The 25,857-nt window shown below is 40.5% G+C and overlaps 1 protein-coding gene across 2 annotated transcripts; it reads right to left on the reverse strand.

Moving 5' to 3' along the window:
- Positions 1-639: 639 nt before the first annotated feature.
- Positions 640-24,092, reverse strand: atp2c1 (ATPase secretory pathway Ca2+ transporting 1). 2 transcript variants are annotated; one of them, XM_074654270.1, is made up of 27 exons: positions 23,943-24,092; positions 18,519-18,623; positions 17,729-17,845; positions 17,097-17,186; positions 15,965-16,000; positions 15,789-15,850; positions 15,298-15,406; positions 14,431-14,586; positions 13,630-13,698; positions 11,252-11,327; positions 11,108-11,174; positions 10,294-10,418; positions 10,017-10,114; positions 8,986-9,081; positions 8,656-8,745; positions 7,803-7,907; positions 7,548-7,704; positions 7,285-7,455; positions 7,038-7,135; positions 6,884-6,934; positions 6,219-6,385; positions 5,464-5,532; positions 4,614-4,730; positions 3,299-3,446; positions 2,918-3,013; positions 2,328-2,469; positions 640-2,213 (listed from the first exon to the last, which is right to left on the reverse strand). In XM_074654270.1, exons 1-27 carry the CDS (start codon positions 23,964-23,966, stop codon positions 2,089-2,091), a joined length of 2,766 nt encoding a protein of 921 aa, XP_074510371.1. In that variant the 5' UTR covers positions 23,967-24,092; the 3' UTR covers positions 640-2,088. The 2 variants fall into 2 exon arrangements, with proteins under 2 accessions (XP_074510371.1, XP_074510372.1); XM_074654271.1 differs by lacking the exon at positions 23,943-24,092 and adding an exon at positions 23,790-23,924.
- Between the last annotated feature and the right edge of the window lie 1,765 nt (positions 24,093-25,857).

A 25,857-nucleotide genomic window follows, 5' to 3' on the forward strand; every position in this document is an offset into this window, starting at 1 on the left:
TTTACTACAACAAACAAAGAAGAGATTCAGAATATTGGGATTTTTGCTTGAAAAATGAAGATAAATAGATTATCCAATTTGTTGCTGTTCAATTTTCTGTCGATCCACTTTTCGATGAGAAATTATTGATTGGAAACACTTTGACAGACTTTTGTTGTTTCTGGTATGTTTACAAAATTATCCCAAAACATAAATATGAAAATATGTATAAAAGTGTTTGGATTTTATTTAACTAATGATCTTTAAACATTTTATTTAAATTTGACAGCTTTAATTTAGACTGTAGCAGCAACTAGTGATTATTTTCATTATTGATTCATCTGCTGATATTAACTGGATAAATCACTGGTTTGTACGGTATATGAAATGACGACGTTAAAATCAAACATGCATTATGATCCAAACCAGATGCTGAATGGAAATATACATATGTGACTAAATCAAAATAATTAAAAAACAAATTCAGATTTCAATTCCCATGTTGTTAAAAGCATTATTGCTGCCAAAATCAAAATTAAATTAATATTAAATTGAAAAATCATTGTACTCCTAAACATAACACTGCCTTAATAATAATAATAATAATCATCATGACATTGAATGTGCAGATAATGAAGTCAATAAAATTGCAAAGTGAAATTAAAGATGAATAAATCCCCATTTTATTTAGTTTTTTTATTAATATCTTTCAGTTCAGTTTATAATCTCAATGTTTTCACTATTTCATGTTTAGACTTTCTGCTGCGTAAAAACTAAAAAAATGCCCACAATAACAAAACATCTTTAGTCCCATGGTGTATTTATAATAAATATGGAGCCGGGGAAAACGACACCATGATGATGATGAGGTGATGCATTACAACCCAACAGACAGATGAAGGATATCTCCTCTCTCCTATCATTTAGACAGCTCTCCTCCGCTGTCTGGGCTGTGATGGCGTTCATCCAACCTTTCAAAGTGAAGCCACATGCTTCCTCGACTAAAAAACGTCTTGTAAATGTATGACTTTATAATCACACAAATTTATCCTCTAAAATCTCTGGAGTTTATTCTCCGCCCCCCCCTCCCGGTGTTTTTAAATATTGGTGGTCAGTAGAAAACAGAACATTAAAGCTTTATTGAATGCTTTCAGTGAACTATAATGTTCCTTTAATAACGCCTTCGACTTCTTTAAATAATAACCGACTATCTGTAAATGTTTCAGTGCTTTAATCTTTAATCTTTACAGCAGGAATCAGGACCTGTACGCCTGTTAGCTACAGAAACAGGAAGAAATTCAACATTTGGTTTTCCCTGCGGAGCTAAAAACGTACGTACCGTTACACCTCCACTAAGTAAGGGATAATGTACAGCTAGTGGGTCATTGTTGTGAAATAAACCCCTTCAGGGCAACAATGACCCGCTTACTGTACATTATCACGCTTATTACACGACTACTTACTGAAGAAATCAATAATTTTACATAAAAACGGTCCTCCAGAGTCTGACATCAGAACTGCGTCCATAGCGACGGTCTGTTATACAGAAATTACAGACCGTAGAACGCAGTGATTGACCAATCAAAATGATGTATTCAACAAAGCCCTGTAATAATAAACTGTGCACCACCTATAGAGGAATCAAAACAGGAAGTTGCCGCATTCAATCAGGAAAAGCGAGCTGAATAGTGGTCAACACCTTCTAAATGATACGATTAAAGAAGAACACGTATCTCTCCTTGATTCTTCAGAGGGTTACCTTAAGAGAGCACGTCCTAAATAACCAGGAGGGCGGTCTGCGGCGGCGGTTTCCCCAACGCTACGGTCAGAGTTCTACCACGAGGCCGAGCACGGACAGGTGCTGGTACAGGCTCACATCTCCCAACAGCCACCTCGTACTCCCAGTTTGACCAGTCCAGTCCGCTACCTCGCCCCCCCCCCCCTCTCCCCGAGGCCAGGAGCGTCCTCCAGTCCCAGACCAGAGCGTCTCCTGAGGACCACAGGAAGTCCTCTCAGTCTGAATTAGTCAGTGCCATCACACAATCCTCCTCTTCTTGTTGTTCCTCCAACCCTCAGAGTCCTTCGGGTGGGGAGGTGGGGGGGGGGAGGTCATACCTCGTGGAAGCAGTCGGAGGGCGATCTTTTCCTCTCACCTCCTCGCCACCTCTCCGCCATCTTGATGGCCTCCGACACCACGCACACCGACGAGGTGAGGGTCACCAGGAACAGCAGGTCTGGAGGACAAACACAGAAGTAATACTACTCACTGTACTACATGTTCTAAACAGGACTACAAGCATTCATCAGGGATGGAAACACATGTCTGGTGATAAAATGTGTGAACTCACCAAAGATGCTGAGGCTCTCGGTCTGGAAGACTCTCTGTAGAGGAGGGAAGTAGATCACCAGCAGCTGACCCATGATTGAGGCCAGGACGGCATAGCAGAAGGTCCTGTTACTGCACAGACCCATCTCATGAACCATACGGGTCTGAGGGGACACCACACACACAATCAGGACCAGGACCAGGACCAGGACCAGAATCAGGAGATACAGGATCAGGAACAGAATCAGGTATAGGTACAGATACTAATTCATGATTTTTACATAATAATTCCTCCTATTACACGGCTTTGTTGAATACTCGCTTCCGATTGGTCAATCATGACATTCTGCGGGCTGTTATTTCTTTATAACAGACCATTATACATAGTTGCTATGTATAACAGACCGTTGCTATGTATAACAGGCCGTTGCTACGTATAACAGACCGTTGCTACTTATAACAGTTCTGATGAAAGACCCGTTTTTTCTGTCAAATTATTGATTTCTTCAGTAAGTAGCTGTGTAATAAACGGGATAATGTACAGCTAGCAGGTCATTGTTGTGAAATAAACCCCGACAGGGGTGATGCTGCACCGCCCTGTCTGATGGTTACCTGTGAACGAGAGCTCAGAGCGTTGAACATGTCAAAGAAGACAAAGCAGGTGAAGGTCATGGTGGTGTCTCGAGGAGTGATCACGTTGTCCTGCAACTGTAAAAACAACAACAAACACAAATCAGTCACAAACCTGCCGGTTCACATCACACTTACATCACAGTCGGCTCTCTGTAAACTTAAGTACGTTATCATTAGGGGTGGGAAAAAACAGTTTGGTGAAACAACAGCAGCTCTGCAGAGCTTGTGCTGGAAAAGAGGCTCTGACCGAGCAGGGAACAGGAGGAACAATGTGGATTCCGTCCTGGCCGTGGAACACTGGACCAGCTCTTTACCAAAGAGCTCGTCCTCTTTACTAGAAGACAAACAGAAGTGACCCACCTCTCTCCAGAAGACAAACAGCGTCCCGCAGACGATGACGAGCGCCGACACCAGAACTTTGATGAGCAGACTGCGAGTGAGGATGCTGTCTCTGACGTTTCGAGGAGGCTGTCTGATCACGTCGCGGTCCACGGGCTCCACGCCCAAACTGTCAACGAGACACTCACCGTCACAAACCCACCACAACGTTTATCATCTTATCAAATAACAGAGGGAATGTTCTGGTAGTGTACGGACCAGAAAGCTTTTTTAAAAGAGCTCCGCAATCTATTTGATTTCACAATTAAACCTTCAAAACGAATGTTTCTAATATCACATCTAATAATGGACGTAAAGCAGAGCGTTTTAGGAGCTGATGGAAACCGACAGAATCAGTATTTCTGCACTTATTAGGATTTTTTCTTATTTTATTTATTCAGTTAGCGGTTTAGTTTGATTTCCTGCTCGTCTTATTTCCTCTGGAAATCAACACTTAACCTTTATATACTTTTATTTACTGTTTTACTACCTCTTTACATCTGTGTGTGTGTGTGTATGTATGTATATATACATATATACTGTATATACATATATACACACCTATATATACACACATATATACACACATATGCAGGGTCTGAAATAAACTTTTTTCCAGTATTTTTTTTGTCTGCTTCTCATAAATTTTTTCTGCCACTTCTGAAATCTCTGCGCTAAATGAAGGAATAACATTTTAGATCTGATGTCGTTCAATGTTTGATATATTTGACATTAAATTACAGTGTTTGAATTACACCGTAGGTTCCGGAGGGAGCCCTGTGTTGTACACAGTACTGTACTGTACTTTTTTATTGTCATCTATAGTAGTTATCTGCATAAAAACACACAATTCAAATGATTAGTAATATTTAAATATTTGCTTTGATTAAAAACAATTTTGGTAAGTTGTTAGGAAGTTAAACAGGTCATAATTCTCTAATATCTATTTTATATTGCTGTGAAAAAACCTCCTTCGAACAACTGGATTTATTCAAGTTTTTTTGCCAAAACCTTAATTTTACGAGATTACATTTGAACACATCATTAGCTTTCAGATGATGTACACATCTTCTATGTGACATCTACTGTTGACCTGCTATCTCCCCCTAAAGACCTCCTGTACCCTCCTGGAAAAGACTAAAACAGGTCTATTGTGGGTCTCAGAGTTTTAAAGGAGTTAAACTGTGCTGGAGAAATAATGAATCATTAACTGGTAATTTCAAAAGGAGCAAATCTAATACTACTGGAATCATTCTAAAAACACACTAATACTACAATTCCCATGATGCCCCTGTACCTCTGAGCAGGAGGTCCGTCCATGATGATGTTGATCCACAGGATCTGCATGGCGTTTAGTGGGTTGGGGAAGTTCATCAACGTTGCCAATGAGATGAGCGTCAGAGCTGCTATACTCCTGGAGACCAGCAGGGGGGGCGAGGAAACTATTACTATATTATATAAACTATAAACTATATTATATTATAACCATTTAATGTTGCTCCACTCACTGCCTTTATATTTAATCTCACAAGTTTATTAAATTACTGTAGACACGCACACACGTCTGTAAACTTAAAACTAATTTCATAAAAGAAAACTTCTGATGTCATCTCGTAATATATATATATATATATATATATATATATATATATATATATATATATATATATATATATATATATATATATATATATATATATATATATATATATATATATATATATATAAATAAATAAATATATATATATATATATATATATATATATATATATATATAAATAAATAAATAAATAAATAAATATATATATACATATATAAATAAATAAATATATATAAATATATATATACATATATATATATATATACATATATATATATATATATATATATAAATATATATATATAGATAAATAAATAAATAAATAAATATATATATAAATAAATATATATATATATAAATAAATATATATATAAATAAATATATATATATATATAAATAAATAAATAAATATAAATAAATAAATATAAATAAATAAATAAATATATATATATATATATATAAATAAATAAATAAATGAATTCTGTTGCTATGAAACCAGCTGTCAGAAAACATCCCAATAATACTGTGACAGGACGTTTCTACTCACGTGCTCAGCTGGAAGCGGACAAAGTTTTTAATGTTGTTGTAAATTCCTTTTCCTTCCTCGATGGCCGACCTGCAGGCAGAGAGCCAACCGTTACTCTCCATGATGATATACTGTATATGATAAACCTAACCCCCAACCCTTAAAGGGACAGTTCAGCTGTTTCTCAGTGGGCTTGTATGAGCTACTTCTCCTTAGTAGGTGTATTACCTACAGTAGAAACAGAAAGGAGTACCATGTACTGCTGTGGACAGATTTTAGACACCTAAAAGAATCTAAACCAGTTTAAGTGGACGCTATATTTAAATACTGGTTTTGTGAATGGAGTCTGGTAGCTTGAAGAGAGCATAGATAACGGCTTCAGAAAGGGCTGTCTGACGGCGACGTAAAGAGGTGAAAACATTCTAAATATAGCGTCCAGTTAAAGTGATATAGATTGTTTTAGGTGTCTAAAATCCATCCACAGCTGTACACTGATTTGCTCCAGACTCCATCTACTGTAGTAATACACTGAGTACGGAAAAATAAGATAAGATAGTCCATCACTGATCCCCGGAGGAGAAATTCAGGTGTTACAGCAGCACAAGATAGAAATAAGAACAAATAAATAGAGAAGTAACAATAGAAAGTAAGAAGGTATACAGTATAAAGCTAGTATAAGAGTAGAAACTATAGAACTATACCAGATCAACTAAGAACAGTACCTGATACGAGCCCACTTCAACACATTCACACTACAGCTGTCACTGTTGACTCACAAGATGGTCTGGAAGTCGTCGTCCACCAGGATCATGTCGGCCGCCTCCTTGCAGACGTCGGTGCCCGTCTGGCCCATCGCCACGCCGATGTCGGCGGCCTTCAGGGCCACGGCGTCGTTCACCCCGTCGCCTGTCATGGCCACCACGGCACCGATGTTCTGCAGGGACTGCAGAGAGGCCCGACTGTTACTTCCTGATACTGACTGACATGAAGATCCGATACGACACGACACGATACGATACGATACAATTCGTTACGATACGACACAATATGATACGACACGACACAAAACGATACGAACAACACGATACAATACAACACGAATGATACAATAAGAATGCCACGATACGATAAGAACGATACAATACAATTAAAACGATACGATAAGAATGATACAATAAGAATGATACGATAAGAACAATACGATACGATTAGTACGATAGGATAAGACAGTACAATACAATAAAAACTATACGATAACAATGATACGATAAGAATGACACGATACGATACGATACAATACGATTAGTACGATACGATAAGAACGATTCAATACAATAAAAGCGATGCGATAAGAACGATATGATACGATACGATACAAACGGGTTTAGCGGCCGTAACAGCAGCAACATCAGTCCCTCAGTGTTTTGTTCAACCTGCTCACCTTGACGATCTTCAGCTTGTGTCGAGGACTGGCTCGATAAAACACGGCTATCTGTAGAGAAAAATATAAAGAAAATAAAAAAAATGTTCAGCGATATCTTAGTCAGGATTGTTATCTTAATGTCAGTACTGTTTAAAGGTGAACGTGTTCTCACTCTGGGGACGACGTGTGAAAGCTGCTGCAGGTCCAGTTGATCCACCTCGTCTCCAGACAAACACTGACATCCTTTAGAGTACAGACCCAGACGACTGGCTGCAGAGACATAAACAGAAAGAGCTGGGTCAGTTCATTCATTCATTCAATCATTCATTCACGTCGTCTGCAGACAAACTGACAGTCTCCTGCGAGTCTTTACAGGTTAAACTGATGTCAGAGATCTAAACCCGTCTCTGGTCTCTAACCTATGGACACGGCGGTCTCCTGCGAGTCTCCGGTGATCATCTTGATGGCGACTCCGGAGTTGATGAGCGTCCCCACGGCCTCTTTGACCCCTTCCCTCGGGGGGTCGATGATGCCTACCAGACCCAGGAAGGTCAGGTTCCCCATCTCAGAACCCGACGCAAACGCCAGAACTACAGGAAGAGACAGACAGACAGACGTGATGTCAGTGTATTCATGTGCTGATGTCATCAACCAGCTTGTAGTATGAGTGACTTCCTGCTACCTCTGAGGCCGGCGGACCCCATGTAGCTGATCTGCTGCTGGTACAGCTCCCTCTGCTGCTGGGTCAGAACCAGGCTACTACCTCTGCTGTGATACCAGCTGCACAGCTGGATCACCTGCTCATACGCTCCCTTCATGAAGTAGACGCCAGCCTTCTCCTGTACAGAGAGAACCACATCAGAACCAGAAACAGCAACAGGGAAACCAACCAGTGCTGACCTGCAGGACAGAACCGGGTCAACCGATCAGTACTGACCTGCAGGGTGCGCTGGTAACAGCGGACTGCCATCCACTTCTGCTCCGAGGTGAAGGGATGCTCCTCCACACGGACGTACTCCTGCTGCAGGCCCTCCAGACCCATCTGGAACACACAAGACCTGGATCAGAACCACAGCTGGATCAGAGCCACAGCTGGACCAGAGCTGTGGCTCATGATTATGATTCTGTAACTCACATCTGTCAGTTTAATCTGTTTTAAGTCTGGTCTAAGATGTGTCCCCCTTTGAAGCGTCTCCTGATTGGTTGTTACTGAACGCTGCTGCTGGTTCTGGTCTTATTACTAGACGTGACTGTGGAACGACCCGTCTGAGGAGACTCTGTCACGTCTTTTAAAAACTCAGTTTTAGAATTTATTTTCTGTGATTATATTTATGTTTTATGACATTTTAGTTGTTTACCTCTCTGGGTTTTATGTGTTTAGTTTTTGTCTTTTAGTACATTTCATTCTCCTCGTGTTTTAAAGGTCTTCTGTTTTTATTGTAAAGCAGTTTGGACCTGTGTTTTGAAAGGTGCTATGTGAATAAAGATTAATATTATTAACACTAACAGTCATGGGACAGAATGATGAAGCCTTAGTATAATAATTATAATAATAAATAATAATAAATAAATAAAATGATAATCGGTTGTTACATCTGCTGCAGAAACATTTCATTCATCTATCGGTTTATTTCTGTGACTAGAAGAAGCGCAGCAGGTCCAAACTTTGTTGTTTTCCTTCCTCCTATTTCTCAGGTTTCCTCCATGTCTGAGATGTTCCCGCTCTAAAGCTGATCATGTGACTTAACACCTGGATCCAGGTGAACTCCGGCAGCATCAGGTAGCTTTACCTTCATGCCAAGGGCGATGAGCGCTCCCTCCGTCGGTCGACCCAGCACGTTGTGATTCCTGATGACCGAGTCGTTACACACACAGCCAGCCTGACACACACACACACACACACACACACACACACACACACACAAATCAGATAATACCACTTTAATTACAGATCTGTCAGGTCCAGTCTGTGATAACGTGTGATAACATGTGTTAACGTGGTGTGATTCTAGTTTTAAATCATTTCAGATCATTCAATCACACGTTTAAAGTGCAGATTAAACGTGTGGATATTATTATATTGATATTAAACGTGGATATTTTCCGGCGTGCTGACTCACCTCTACGATCTTACTGACTGACGGACAGGCGAAGCCGTGGACGACCTCGCCATCCAGCAGAACTTCTCCTGCTCCGTTGTACCCGACGCCCGTCACCTGCAAGACAACACCATGAGGTAAAGAATACACTAACCACAAGGACCCACTATAAAAAGTAAAAACTAGTTTTAAACACTGACGTCTATTAAAATCAAATTTAAAAAAAAGGCCGGCCGTGTCTCGGAGAGAGATCAGCGACAACGACGTTGTATTCTGGATGAGAAACACCAGAAATAGCCCAGAGATGTATGTTTCTAATCTCTTTTACATTTATGCTTCATAAAATCTATCATGTTCTAAATACAATACTTGTTGTACCGCAGCTAAAAACACTTCTGAAGCACATATTGTTCAAAACAATAATATGTTTCATGTGACAGAAGGTTAAATTAAAGCTTGTTTCATAATTTTGTTTTACTGAATTTGTGCTCAGACACGGTAATAAACGCTGAATGACTAACACAGCACAGAATATAAAATAACATATTATATAAATAACAATAAATACTAAACAAACATCGGTATCGGCTCAGATTTTCACCCTCGGTGCATCCCTAGTTTATTCTTCTGTTTATTAAATGGTGTTATTTATATGTTAGTTTACATTAGGATGGCCTCCTCACTATATTATTATATTGTTTACACAGAATCACTGGACTTGGCTATATAACATTTATATACTTTATATATATATATGTTATATAATGGTCCTGTCTATTCTGTATTTGCTCTCAGCTGTTATGATTCTGCTTCTGTGTCAAATTTCACCAATAAATCTGATTCTATCAAGAAAAATGTGTTTTTTTGTTTTTGTTTCTGAAGTTACATTCAATATTTTATTGTTATAAATATGGAAATCAGATCTGTAGCAATAACTGCAGTTTCAGTCTCATAAAACCATCAAGAAACACACAAATTAAACTCGTAGCTGGTGTCTAAATGTGATCTGTTTCCTCTGATCATGAGGATGATGAGTGATGAAGGGTTCAGACCTCAGCGTGGAGTCCATCCGACGTGAACAGCTGAGTGACGGTCATCTCGTTCTTGGTCAGAGTTCCTGTCTTATCTGAACAGATCACGTTACAGCAGCCTGACGGAGAAAGAACACAGTCAACAGGAAGTACTTGACACAGGTCACAACATCAGACAGACCGCAGAGACATCTGAATTACGTCGTCGTCATCATCATCATCAGATAAACTAGTGAACCAGCTGAATGTTGACCAACTGAGAGTAGAAGTTGTTTTGACCGGTTGTTCAGTAACGTACCCAGAGTTTCAACGATGGGAAGCTTCTTGATGATGGCTCTTTTCTTCACCATGCGCATCACGCCCAGCGCCAGCGTCACCGTCACCACGATGGGTAAACCCTCCGGGATGGCGGCTACCGCCAGACTGAAGGACAGGACAGGACAGGAGAGCTGATCAGTGATCAATAATCAATACAACTGTTTACCATCAGGAACACTAGTTCAATTATCAGAATAACACGACTACAGGAGCAAACTGTGCCAGAAGCAGTCGCTGAGTTCAGGTTCTGGTTCTGGTCTCTGTGGTGCCGGACCTGAAAACTTAACTGGGACTTCAGGAAGCTGCTCACAGTTAAAACTACATACTACAAACTGGGTTTTTATATTTCAGATGAAACAACAGATACGTGATCATCAGTGAGCTCTACAGGTGTTGGTAGGACAGAGGTAAGCTAGCTGTTTCCCCCTGCTTCCAGTCTTTATGCTACCGTGACGTCATATCCGTTCCGTATCCTTCAACCAAAACAAACCACAGCGAGCCAAAATGAGAAAGTAGAAAAGTTATCAAATCGCGGTAACGTGCAGTCAAGCCGTCCGTCACTCTCATCTCCGTGGCCAAATGGGCCGACGATACAATTGTAGAGCACCCGTATACTGACATTTATGGAGCTGACCATGGATGTATAAAGAGAACGGAGCTGACGGGAGAGCTAGAGACCACCTTGGAGAAGTTAGAGGAAGTATACACTTGGGACTAGGTGAAGGTCAGTCTGACGGCTGCTGCCAGCGTTCAATCATTGACCATCAGTCTGTGGTTCAGTGAAGCTGAGCTACCTGACACCGATGGTGAACATGTCCATGATCCTCTTCCCCTGCAGCCAGCCCATCAGCATGATGACCCCTGAAAACACAGAGTGAACATGAGGAGACGCTGCAGATGAAGACTAACGTTGACTGATGACTGAAAACCCAACACACCTATGATGCCGAAGGAGTAGAGCGAAAGCTGCTTCCCCAGCAGGTCCATGCTCTTCTGTAACGGCGTCTTAGGAGCCTGAACAAACACAGTCACAAATAATAATAAAAAATGATTTATTACAGTACATACAAGGACCTGACCCAATAAACATAGTACGGGAAAATACTAGTACTGCAAACGTCAATAATCACAAATATAAAATAGAAGTTTACAATAAAAAATATGTCTCAAATACATCTGTTTCACATCGAGCTGTCAAAGTTAATGTGATGATAACGTGTTATCGCAAATTCGTTTAAACGCCACAAAATTCTTTAACGCATTAACGCAATTAATCTTTTGGAGGTTGTTGCGGCTCAGTTTTAGAGCTAGAGTGAAGATACTGGTATCATAGTAAACTATAAAACCTAATGAATTCATTGGTACCATCCATGTCATACTAGCTTGTAGTGGAGGAGGTTAAATAACGCTCCAAACTTACACTAAATTTTGTCAAGGAAAAACTGTCATGACCATTTTCAAAGGGTTCCCTTGACCTCTGACCTCCAGATATGTGATTGAAAATGGTTTCTATGGGTACCCACGAGTCTCCCCTTTACAGACATGCCAACTTTATGATAATCACATGCAGTTTGTGGCAAGTCATAGTCAAGTCAGCACACTGACACACTGACAGCTGTTGTTGCCTGTTGTGCTGCAGTTTGCCATGTTGTGATTTGAGCATATTTGTATGCTAAATGCAGTACCTGTGAGGGTTTCTGGACAATATCTGTCATTGTTTTGTGTTGTTAATTGATTTACAATAGTAAATATATAAATACATTTGCATAAAGCAGCATATTTGTCCACTCCCATGTTGATAAGAGTATTAAATACTTGACAAATCTCCCTTTAAGGTACATTTTGAACAGATACAAAAATATGAGATTAATCACGATTAACTATGTTAATGGATTGACAGCTCTATAACATATGTATCAGATACATCAGTTTTAAAACATAAAAGGCAGGTAAAAGGAGGTGTTTCTGTGCACTATAATAACCTGTTGACTGTAACTCTACATCTAGTACATCAGCAGCAGGTCAGTCATCAGATTTCTTTCCGTTCACAACCTCAGTGTGGAACAACGGCTCACTTGTTTTTTTACCTGTAACAGTGTAATGTGGTCGTAATACTTGTTTTATCTGTAATAGTGTAATGTAATGCTTCCTGTTAGAGGTTCTGTCTCTCAGTGTTTCCTTACAGAACAACACAGTCTGAACTTTACAATCAGTCAGATGTTGAGAGGTGGAAACCGACTGGTTCTGACTTTTAGAAGCTTTTTGTGTGAGTGTCAGTTTTATTCAGACTCTGAATTAAATCGTTTAGAATACGAGGGTGTAATTATCGCTGCTGTCACTGTCTCAAGTCTTTGTCGTGTAAAAGGCTGATTATGTGTAAACGTGGCCAAGACATCAGTGTTGAGGTTTCTCTGATGTCCTCTGACTGGTGTTTCCATGATGCTTCAGAAAGCCCACTGTGACCTGTTAGTAGGACTGCACAATTGATCAAATATGAATCGCGATCAGGATTTTGGCTTCCCACAATTAAATGAACATGATTGACTGTGATAATGAGGTTTAAAATGTTCCAGTCATAGAAAACTGCTTCAGATCAAATCAAGCGCTTCCGGAACTAACAGCCAGACCGGTCGGCGGCGCCGCCGCTCTGTCTGCGCTCAGCGTCTCCTTTCAGCGTCTCCTCTCCAAGCTTCCATGATCAATGACTTTTAGTAATCAAGATTACTCCATTTACTCGAGGAATCGTTGCAGCCTCACCTAAGTCATATTTTCAGGCTGTTGTCTGAACCCCCACCCCCCTAAATATCTGAATCCCAAACTTGAAGACCGAGTATCGTACCTTCCCAACAAACAAATGTACCAATAGATGAATATTCAGGTCCATCCATAGAAAGCAGCGCTCTGTTTATTTAAATGTTAAAGTGCAATAAAAAGGTAACACTCACGGTCATTCAAAGTCATTTTCGATAACTTTAGTGGTAAATATTGGAGTAATTTGGCAGTGATTCCAAAGAAATTTCAAATAGGTTATTTGCTAATCATCACCTAATTACCATGAAATTTGCAGACCTGTAAAATGATACCCAATAAAAATATTTTGTCCCTAAAATCAATGAGTAATGAATAATGGTGATCTCAATATTGATCAAAAGAGTCGTGATTATAATTTGGTCCATAATCGTGCAGCCCTACCTGTTAGGGTCTGTTATTATTATTACATATTATTAATATTATTATTATGTGTAGCATTATTATTATTACATCAACACAGCTGTATGCAGCTGGAACAGCTCATTTATATTCAGAAATAACGAACCTCTTCTGCTTGCATCATCTTGAAGACCTCCCCGAACTCAGAGTTCTCTCCGGTCCCGATGACGATGCCCTGAGGAAGAACACACATCACATCACATCACATCACATGACCTCCTCAGTGTTACAGGATATTTATCTGGTTTATTTCTGCGTCTCCTCGTTGGACTCAGTGTGTGTCTTCTATTCTGGTGTTACAGTATGTGTACGTTCTTTAGAACAGATAATAAAACCAGACACACACCTGGTTTTAATATGCGTACCGGGATCACAAGAGGACAGCTCTAAATACATGTGTGAACGACCACCAAGACGCACTGTGATCCGATCACTCAGACCCCATTCAGAGGTGGTCTGGGGCCCAGTTCACACCTGATATTAACATCAGTGATCCGATCACAAGCGGACAGCTCTAAGTACAGGTGTGAACGCACTCAAGACGCATTGAGGACGCATTGCGATCCAATCACGAGTGGTCACTGGAGACGCATTCTAATGCCAGGTGTGAACAGACGTACTTAAAGCTGTCCACTTGTGATTGGATCACTCAGGACGCATGTTAATGCCAGGTGTGAACGGGGCCTGGTCCACATTAAGGACCGCCTACTCTACTGAAGTCCTGCAGAGTAGAGACAGAAAATCTGATTTGAACGTCTTTCAGAAGTCTGATTTAAGATTTCTTTAATGTTTCAAATGCTACCTGTAAAATATAAAATACAGAACCAGAGCTGAATGGAAACACAATGGAACTATTCTAATAACGTGTTCAGACAGAGATACAGGAAGTGACATCATGCTGCGGTACCTTGGCTCTGCCGCAGCGCACCAGCGTCCCCATGAAGGCGATGTTGCTGCGGGACGACACGTCTCCGTTGGTGGACGCCAGCTGGTGGTAGGTGGACTTGGAGCAGGACGTGGTCTCCCCCGTCAGACTGGACTCGTCCACAGACAAGTCTGTCGCCTGAGAGGACAAACGTCTCTTTACTCTACTGTCTCATCAACACGGCGGTAAAAAGTCACTTTAAACCAGACACCAGGAAGCAGGCAGGGATCAAGTATATAACAGCTGGTATATCATGTTCTGATGTTAGTGGTTAGCTGATAACCAACATCTCCTCCACTTTAATTAGACCTCTATCAACACAGATTTATTTACTTCATGATCATATTTGTTTCTGACAAACAACTCAGACGTGTCATCAGAAAAGAAGGACACGGGGTTTCTAATAAAGAGTCCAGGTTTCTTTTGGAAAGAAGCAGCTCACATATTGTAGTTTAAACAAACAGAAACAGCTTCACAACCAGCTCAGTAACACCTGTGAGTGTTTCAGTAACTCTGTCTCTTTATGGGCAGGAAGGTTTCTAGAAAGAACAAACTAGAGAGAAAATACAGATCAGGTTTTAAGAGTTTAATGAGTTGTTGAGATAAACTTACTGGAGCCTTTACTGTTGTGAACTAGTGTGATTGTTAACTGAACAGTGGATTTATTGACTCTGTATTTAGTTTCTAGTTCCGCATCCGCTCCTCGCTAGGGGATTATAGGAGCTGTGTAAACTGAACCATCAGTGTGATTGTAGTGAGCAGCTTCCTGTTAACAGGATGTGTAACTAGTGAACCTGCCCTGGATAAATAAAGAAGAAGCGGTGGTGATGATGAAACAGGAGTGTTTACCTCGACCAGGCGGACGTCTGCTGGGACTCTCTCTCCCACCGACAAACAGACGGTGTCTCCGGGAACCAGATCTCTGGCCAGCAGCTGCTCCAGGTTCCCCTCCCTGATACTGGGAACCAACATTACAATGGCATTATGACCTTCATCTGCATATATACAGAGAAAGACAACCTTTATCTACATAAATACAGAGAAAAACAACCTTTATCTGCATATATATTTAACCTCCTTCATGACAAGCTAGTATGACATGGTTGGTACCAATGGATTCATTAGGTTTTATAGTTTCATATGATACCAGTATCTTCACTCTAGCTCTAAAACTGAGCCGCTACAACCTAAAAATCACAAGTTGCGTTAAATAAATTAGTGGCGTTTAAATGAATTTGCGTTAACGCGTTATTATCACGTTAACTTTGACAGCACTAGTATAAACATTTTGTGGAACAGAAGAATAAGAGGAAGATGAAGATGAAGGATTAAACTCTCACCAGTGACATCCTGGAGGCACCAGCTTCCCAAGTTCTTCTAGAGACTTCTCCGAGCGGTACTCCTACACAACAAGTCAGAACAACAGAGCTGTGAACCAGCTGCATCATCCAGACTGAACATCTGGAGATGATTCAAATTCACTTCATTAACACTAATGAGGTGTGTACGGACTCACCTGGACAAATGCTACCGTCACTACTATGATGATGGCCTGTTAGAGAGAGACAGAGAGACAATTTATTTCATTTACAAAGAGATAATAACTCCAGGTTTAGGCTGTGTTGAGACAAACAGCAGAAATCCTTCATAAGGGAAGAGAAGGTAGAACACTGTGTAAATGATGTTATACATTATTCATCCCACTAATGGATCATTACAGAAACTGGTCGGACTGCTCCCTTTTTAAACACGTCTCCACCAGCACAATGTGGCGTTGAATTAATGCAGGTTTCTGATCAGGCTGAGGAGGTCCAGTACTACAATCCTGTTCTGGTTCCTCAGGGTTCATGGTCTCCAGAGGGTCTCTGACAGCATCTCTGACCTTCCCTATAGCACCATCAGCAGGACAAACCTTATGGTTGACCACAACACATCATAACGCAGCAGCAAACAGAGAACATGGTGGTTCTCAGGCAGGAGGAACGTCGTTCTCCGTGACTTCTTAGCTGATTTCTTTCCTCTCAGATGAAGACTTGTATCCCCGTGAGGAGAACTGAGTCACCCAGAATCTAAAAATATGAGTCTCATGTCTGTGTGTTCAGAGTGATGATGAGGAAGAGGAGGAGGAAGAGGAGGAGGAGGATGGTTTCTTAGGGTTTTAAATGAGTTGTGCATGTGTTATTAGAGAACTAACTTCCTGTCACCTGACCCCATCTCTTCTAGCATCCATCACGTCTCCCTGACCTGTGACCTTTCCTCTAGCGCCACCTTCAGGACATTACGTTAAATGTTCTGCTCCACTACTGACTACAGATCAGTCTTCATGTTTCATGATGTCTGGGATCAACACAGCAGGACGTCGTAGATATTTACATATCAGACATGTCGTCTCTGTTGTTTGAGCACCTGCTGCGCGTCTACGTTGACAACAATGGATTTTGAGGGCGCAAAAAACGCTACATGTGAACAGCCCCTTATCCTACCCCACGTGATCTATGAAATTATTTGCTGCTGCAACATTTTCAAGGATCCAAAAAAACAGAGACAAAAGGTTTAATATCTGAAGTCAGGCAGCAGTTGTTTCCTTCTATTAATAAGAGCAGAAGAGCTGCAGGAGAACAGCTGGAGACGTGTGAGCTCTAACGTACCACAGTGATGCTGATGGCGTCATCAAACTGGCGCATGAGAATGCTGATGACGGCCGACGCCAACAGCAACAGGATGAGAGGATCTTTGAACTGCAGAGAGGAAGAAGAAGAAGAAGAAGGGGAAGAGACATCAGTGAGACAACCATGTGATGGATGACACCAGACCAGACGCCAAACGGTTAATGGACTTCTTTAAACTACATGTTTCCTCTGACTGTTCCTAATATATGAGGAGAGGAAACCCAGGAGCACACTAGAAGACATCTTAAGATGTGAAAAACACCATCAGACCTTTGTCCCATCTCGTCTTCCTCTCCTCTGATAAACGGTGACTGAATGTTGTTACTGATAAACAAACAAGAGGTGTTAGAGGTTATGTGAGCTAAAAGAAACAGAGCGTGAAATGATTTCACAATATTATATCGTCAGTCATAACATGATCTGAACGTCTGAATGAAATAAAAATGATAATCAAACCCATCTTTGTCATAAAATGCTGAGCCTCCAGACATTTTATCAGCACAGATATAAATAGTCTTTCTGCTGGTTTCCTGTTTGGTGAGTGGAGACTGATTACTGGGCAGACCAGTTACAGTTTACTGGTGAATAAACTGGCACAGATTATTATTTACCTGGGAGATGTATTTCTTCCATAGCGGCTCCTCTTCACTGATGTCAAACTCATTCCAGCCATGGTAGGCTCTCCTCCGGGTCACTTCCTCCTGAGTCAGACCCCGCTGCAGGTCTGCCTGTCAGAGCCACAGTCAGTCATTAATATTATTATTATTATTATCATCATTATCATTATTATTATTAGTATCGTTATTGTTATTATAATTATATTTACTATTATCATCATTATTATTGTCATTATCGTTATTATTTTTATTATACTTATAATAATTATAACAATAGATAGTCAAAAGATAAACAGCAAGTAATGCAACAGTCAAGAAACTGAAATAAAATTGAACAAATTACAATAAAAATATGATTTTTTAAATTATTATTGTTATTATTATCGTTATTGTAATTATTATTATTGTAGTTATTATTATTAACATTATTGTAATTATTATTATTGTAGTTATTATTATTAACATTATTGTAGTTATTATTATTAGCATTATTAGCATTCATATTATTGTTATTATTATTATTGTCGTTGTTGTTATTATTATAGTTATTATTATCATTATTATTATTATCATTTTTATTGAATTATTATTATCATTATTATTTGTATTATTATCATTATCATCAGCACCAACAGAACCCAGATGGATGGGTGTTTTAAGACTTCACTGCTGAATGTGAGACAGCCTTTCTTTCTAAATAGGTCGGTGGTTTCTAAAAGGTTCTGCTGAGGACCGGCCACAGATGTATTACGGTTAGTTAGCAGCTGGTCTGAGGACAGCCTACCTGCAGGACACACACTACTTCGTTGACGGGGAGTTCGCTGGCTTTTCTGGAGGTTAGTACCGGGACCATGGTCTCATCTTCACTGAATGATTGTCTCTCGGAAAGCTGCAACACAAACACACAGAGAACAACGTCACTGAAACAGGCTGGAGGATATTTATCTGTGCATTTATCTGAGCTGTACAACCAGTCTGACACTGGAGCTCAACCACCACAACGCTTTAACAACGTCAAACCGACTACTCACATAACTACAACCAGTCTGACACTGGAGACTGAAATCAACTGAAAACTGTTTATAACAAAAGTCAACCTGAAGCAGCGTAATCCTCCTCTGGCAGCAGACCTCATTATATCAGCACTTACTAAGCCTACCTGACAACCAGAGGATTACAGGAATCTGATTACTTCACACGGAAGGAAAGTGTTGCTGTAGTAGAACAGGACTGTGTATTGTGAGGACAGAGAGGTGAAGAAGAACCAGATCATCTGATTGACACCATCAGGTGGTGATGATTCGTCTCTATCGTATCACTGACACCAACACACTGTGACAGTGACACACTTTAATATATTAACATCTACCTACCAGGACCTTTAGAAACACTAAGAAGACTTTAATTCACACCAAATATGCCTCAGATGGGATCAGGTCTCAGGACTAGAAGGGTTAAATTAATCCACCACTGAGGAGGCCCAGACCTCAGCAGTGGAGGACAAACTGCAGTTTCCAGATATTTCTCATCTACCTTCAATATTTATACAGCCAGAGTCTGAAGGAGGGAAAACTACGAACAAATGTTCAGTGGTTCAGCAGCGAGGTCTGAGCTGCTAAATGATCTAAATGTGATGAACAAAGTGTAAACTAAAAGAGTTGAGCTAAACTAGAGTTGAGTTAAGCTAGATTTGAGTTAGTCGTGACAGATGAGCTGGTGAAAGAGACAAATAGCCTTCAGACACTTTCACACAATCTGACTGCTCTTCTTTCCCCTTCAAAATAAAACAGCAGAATCACAAACATCTCTCAGCAGCAAATCCGTTGTAATTTAGTAATTACTGATAGTCTAGACCAGTGGTCTCAAACTCAATTTACCTGGGGGCCGCTGGAGGCAGAGTCTGGGTGAGGCTGGGCCACAAAAGGAGCTTTGTTAAAAAAAAAAACAATCTTCTCAAACGTCATTATTAACAGTTCTTTAACTTGAATGGGTTCTTCTGAACATGAACTGTCCTGAACATTAATGGAACATTGAAGAACATGAACGGTTCTTCTGAACATGGCCTCTATTGCGTCTCCCACTTTTCCTGAAATTGTCTGTGCTCGTCACCAACCTTTCTCTTCACTGCAGGCTTTGAAAAAGACATGATTGGGGCTGTGTGACAAGATATATATTCATTCCACTTGGTGTCACTCCGCAATAAAGTTGTGCCTGCTGTGTTTGTGTTGCTCTGCAATTACACCACCAAACCGCTAGTTGGCGGCGGCGTCTCTATGAGTTTCCTTCTTCTTCTTGTACTACAAACAGAAACTGAGGGAGTTGGAGCTAATAACTGTTGAACCACAGAACTTTTACTGACATTACTGCAACGCCGAAAAGAGAAAATATATCTGAGTGGATTTGTGTGAACAAACATTGAAAAGATGGAGGCAGAGAGAAGTAGAACTTGGTCCTGGCCGCTCAGCATCGCTGAGAGACTGGACCAATCACAGCTGTTGCGGTCTGCGTCGCCGCGACGTGTAGTTACATTTCTGGAGAGGTGCACGTCAGGCTACGGCGTCGATTCAACGCAGAAGTATAAATCAAGCTTTAATCGAGTTTATGCGATGTTACACGGGCGCCGCCACAGTTGTTGTGAAATGTTTCTCTGCTTGCATCAAGCCCGGCCGATTGCCCGTCCCCGGGAGCCATATACCCCGCTGTGATTGGTAGGTTCGTTCAGCTCGGGCTCGCGCAACAAAGGGACCTTCAACGGCAAACTGCCATTCACATAAAACTCGCGGGCCGAGGGCGCCTGGGTTAGCTCAGTTGGTAGAGCGGGCGCCCATGTAACAAGACTTGGTCCTGACCGCGGCGGCCCGGGTTCGAATCCGGCCTGTGGCCCTTTCCGCATCCACTCTCTCTCTCCCCCCTTTCCAAGACTCTATCCACTGTCCTGTCAATAAAAATGAAAAAATGCCCCCAAAAAAACTTTATAAAAAACTTTATAAAAAAAAAAAAATTTGCGGGCCGCACTAACATTAAACTTTCATATCAAGGTGGGGGCCACAAAATATCGTCTTGCGGGCCGCAATTGGCCCGCGGGCCGCGAGTTTGAGACCCCTGGTCTAGACGAAACCAAGAAGACACAGCGACGCATCAGCAGACACAGACAGTCCACTTCGACATGTGGACCCGGGGATCGAACCGCCGACCTTCTGATGGGTGGAGGACACTCTCTACCAGAGCCGTCCTCATACAGCTGGAGCTTCGGTTTAAAGTTAAACTTTGAGATGTAAAGTAGCTCCACTGTGACTTCAGATGAACGATTTTATAACCCTGCTGTGATGAAGAGATGCATCATGGTCAAACAGTCTAAAAGCACAGAGATGAAACTCTGCTGCTTTTCTGACAACAGCTGCTAGATGGCGCTGCGGTAGCGCTGCCGCCATTTTGGACTGAAACCACCAATGAGTCTGTGTCCATGGATGTATAAAGAGACGTCTGTAAATCAGAGGATATAAATCAACTTCCCAGTAGAAACACTTAAATAGCCCTCATTTAAATCATTATGTCGGCAGTTAATACGTTAAAAACCCAATCTTATAGAAAGAAAATGATTCCTCTGTGTTAGTGTCTATTATAAATACTCACAATATATAATATAATATACTGTATATAATACTCACACAAACATTTGATTTGAAAACAATGATCACTCTCAGAAACTGTTGTTCATAATGTAAATATGGGGCTTACTGCTGATTCTCTTCTGTTATTTGTTTGAACTTTACTCCTACACTTGTTTTAAGATGTGAACACTGATATTCTAAATGTACTGGCGGTTTTAGTGTTGTAATACTTTTGGTAGTGTGTATCCTCTTGGTATGGTATTACGGGTTTCTACCACACCTCACACATAATTTACATTCCTTTCATGTGAATTGACAGCAGAGGGCCAAGCGCTAAACTCTGTCACCGATTGGTCAGCCGAGTGTTGGAGCTTCCTTATTGACTGTTGCTCGGAAACAGTCCTTTGTGCAAATGAACCTGTCCAGCGTGACGCGTTCGGCACACAAAACTCTCTACGGTAGAGACCACAGACCTATATACAGTCTACGGTAGAGACCTCAGACCTATATACAGTCTACGGTAGAGACCTCAGACCTATATACAGTCTACGGTAGAGACCTCAGACCTATATACAGTCTACAGTAGAGACCACAGACCTATATACAGTCTACAGTAGAGACCACAGACCTATAGACAGTCTACGGTAGAGACCACAGACCTATATACAGTAGAGACCACAGACCTATATACAGTCTACAGTAGAGACCACAGACCTATATACAGTCTACGGTAGAGACCTCAGACCTATATACAGTCTACGGTAGAGACCACAGACCTAAATAAAGTCTACGGTAGATACCTTAGACCTATATACAGTAGAGACCTCAGACCTATATAAAGTCTACGGTAGAGACCACAGACCTATATACAGTAGAGACCACAGACCTATATACAGTCTACGGTAGAGACCTCAGACCTATATACAGTCTACGGTAGAGATCACAGACCTATATACAGTCTACAGTAGAGACCACAAATCTATATACAGTCTATGGGAGAGACCACAGACCTATTTACAGTCTACAGAAGGGAGACCACAGACCTACATTATATTAAGTCTACGGTAGAGACCACAGACCTATATACAGTCTACAGTAGAGACCACAGACCTATATACAGTAGAGACCTCAGACCTATATAAAGTCTACGGTAGAGACCACAGACCTATATACAGTCTACGGTAGAGACCTCAGACCTATATACAGTCTACGGTAGAGACCTCAGACCTATATACAGTCTACGGTAGAGATCACAGACCTATATAGTCTACAGTAGAGACCACAAATCTATATAGTCTATGGGAGAGACCACAGACCTATTTACAGTCTACAGAAGGGAGACCACAGACCTACATTATATTAAGTCTACGGTAGAGACCACAGACCTCTATACAGTCTACGGTAGAGACCACAGACCTATATACAGTCTACGGTAGAGACCACAGACCTATATACAGTCTACGGTAGAGACCTCAGACCTATATACAGTCTACAGTAGAGACCACAGACCTATATACAGTCTACGGTAGAGACCACAGACCTATATACAGTCTACGGTAGAGACCACAGACCTATATACAGTCTACGGTAGAGACCACAAATCTATATACAGTCTATGGGAGAGACCACAGACCTATTTACAGTCTACAGAAGGGAGACCACAGACCTACATTATATTAAGTCTACGGTAGAGACCACAGACCTCTATACAGTCTACAGAGGAGACCATACACCTATATACAGTCTACAGTAGAGACCACAGTTACAGTAGAGACCACAGTTACAGAGACCAGTCTACAGTAGAGACTAACTTATACCTCACCACATATACAGTATTGGATATAGGATTTAATTTGCATTAGCATCACCACCTGCAGCATCACACAAACACACACACATACACACAGAGACAGAGACAGAGACAGAGACAGACACACACACACACACACACACACACACACACAGAGACAGAGACAGACACACACACACACAGACACAGACACACAGACACACGCACACACACACGCACACACACACACACACACACACAGAGACACAGACACACGCACACACACACAGACACAGACACAGACACACGCACACACACACACACACACACACACAGACACACGCACACACACACACACACAGGATGTTAATGCTCATGTTAGCCACATTTAGCTTGTTAGCTAGCACCGTCGCTGGCTAGCTAACAAGGTTCGATGAGACAACAACCGAACAAGGACGAGCAGAGGGAGAGAGACCGAGACTGAACATCGTAACTCGGCCAACAAGCAGAACACCACCCGCTGACTGGTCCACCACCACCATGTCAACAAACAGCCGCCAGCTAACAGCAGCTAACACTAACACTAGCCTTAGCCTTAGCCTCCCCCGGTGTGTGACAGCAGATCTCAGAGCTCCTCTCCGGGAGCAGAACTAACCCAACAACCGGCCGCCTGGCTCCATCGCGGCGGGGCTTCTACCTCCAGACGACTCTCTGGTAATCATGTGTGTTTTTTCACCAACAATAATCTGGATTCTGTCTTTAATGAGTCGTCATCCTGAAGGGAAAAGTCAGGAAGTATTTAATTTACCAACAGCTCCCGTTTCTTCAGCATCTTCCGTGTAATCCCAGCGCGGAGCGATCTGCTCTGACAGAGCGGAGTCCACCACGTCAGCTTCACCGACGGCAGCGAGCTCCGCGCCTCCGGCTTCACTGTCAGAATAAGAGCAGTTTGTTTACGTAGGGCTGTGTCGGTTTTACATCAAATCTATGATCACAGAGAGCAAACAACACATGTTTTGATGTCACCATTTCTGATGGCTGTCGGCACGAAAAAATCTGTACTTTCTAAATCTGCTTCTTCTTGTTTAGTAGTAGTTGTTATTATTATTATTATTATTATTATTATTATTATTATTATTATTAGTAGTAGTAGTAGGAGTAGTAGTAGCAGTAGTAGTAGTAGTATTAGTAGTAGCAGTAGTAGTAGTAGTACTAGTAGTATTTTGTATTATGTAGTAGTTATAACATAACAGCAAAAGACAACTTATTAGCTGTTCAACTACATATTGTTCAAGCTATACATGTTTTATTTAAATGGAGTATTTACGGCTGAAATAAACAACTGTTTTTAAACTCTAACACAAAAACCCGTCCCACAACTTTGTCTCTATAATCCATATGATGCTGTTTTATTTCACAACATTAATAAAATTCTGATAGAGAAATACAGAATAATTTATTTGTCTATGTTGTTGGTCTAAAATGAATGAAAGGGTGATGCATGTAGTGTAATATAATATAATATAATATAACAGTACAGTAGTTGTCATGATGATTAATTGTTTAACATGTTGTTAATAATCACATTTCATTCCTGACCCTGGAAACAGGAGTACCATCACCATGACAACCAAGCAAACGCCACGACCTGATCGAGGACCGTGTGATACAGCTGAAAGCTCTGGCTAATGAGTTGAACCTTAAAATGGGATTGTTTAAGAAGATAAAAACAATCCCGTTTATTCAACGCTCTTAATTTGAAGGCCAAACCGTCTGACTTCCTGTTATGTCCCGGGTCACTTCACGGAGCATTCAGACCGACTCTCGCGTGCTGTCGGTGCCAGAAAGTTCCTTTTGCTTTGGCTCCAAACAGAGATTGTATCTGAGAAACAGGATGATCTACTCAGTGATGAAACACGTGACAAACTCCGGTCAGCAGTCAACCACACTAATAATACAGATTATCAGCGCGTTATCACGATAGAATATATAATTAATTAGCATTTTTCTTTTTAATAAAGATTTATTTTTATTAGAAAAACGCTTATTTTACAATCCAATCAACGTTTTTTTGTTATTAAAACAAATATTGAAAACAGAAAAATAAAATAAAATAACATAAAATAAAATAACATAACATAAGAAATTAATAACTATAGAAAAAAATGTTGTAATTATATATTATTGATAATGAACCTATCGTTGATTCAAATATACTTAAATTACATAATAATAATAATAATAATAATAAGTAAATGAAAATAATAAATACATTCAAAGTAATGATTGAAATAATAAAGAAAAATTATTAGAAAATAAAAAACATAAAAACGTGAAATAAATACATATTGAATAAAATGTATATAAATAATAAACACACATATCTAGTGCACATATACGTTTATAACTCTGAATGCGTCCGTAGCGATTTAATGAGCATTTTTCAATCAAGACATTCATAAAAACGTATAAATTGACCATGAAATGACTGTATGTAATTGACACATTATAGTAGAAATAGATGATTGAAGTAGCATTTCTTAATCAAACATTTATAAAAATGTGTGTGTGTGTGTGTGAGTGACTCATCTTCTTATTTTATCTTATCTTATCTTATGTTAATAGACAATCTTTGCATTAATGTAAATTGACCAGCAGGGACGCTGACGACTTCTGGGAAGGTTTGAATAACTGGCTGTCAACCAAAATCCAACTACTTGCTC

Source organism: Sebastes fasciatus, chromosome 12 (assembly GCF_043250625.1).
Source record: "Sebastes fasciatus isolate fSebFas1 chromosome 12, fSebFas1.pri, whole genome shotgun sequence".
Lineage (NCBI taxonomy): Eukaryota > Metazoa > Chordata > Actinopteri > Perciformes > Sebastidae > Sebastes > Sebastes fasciatus.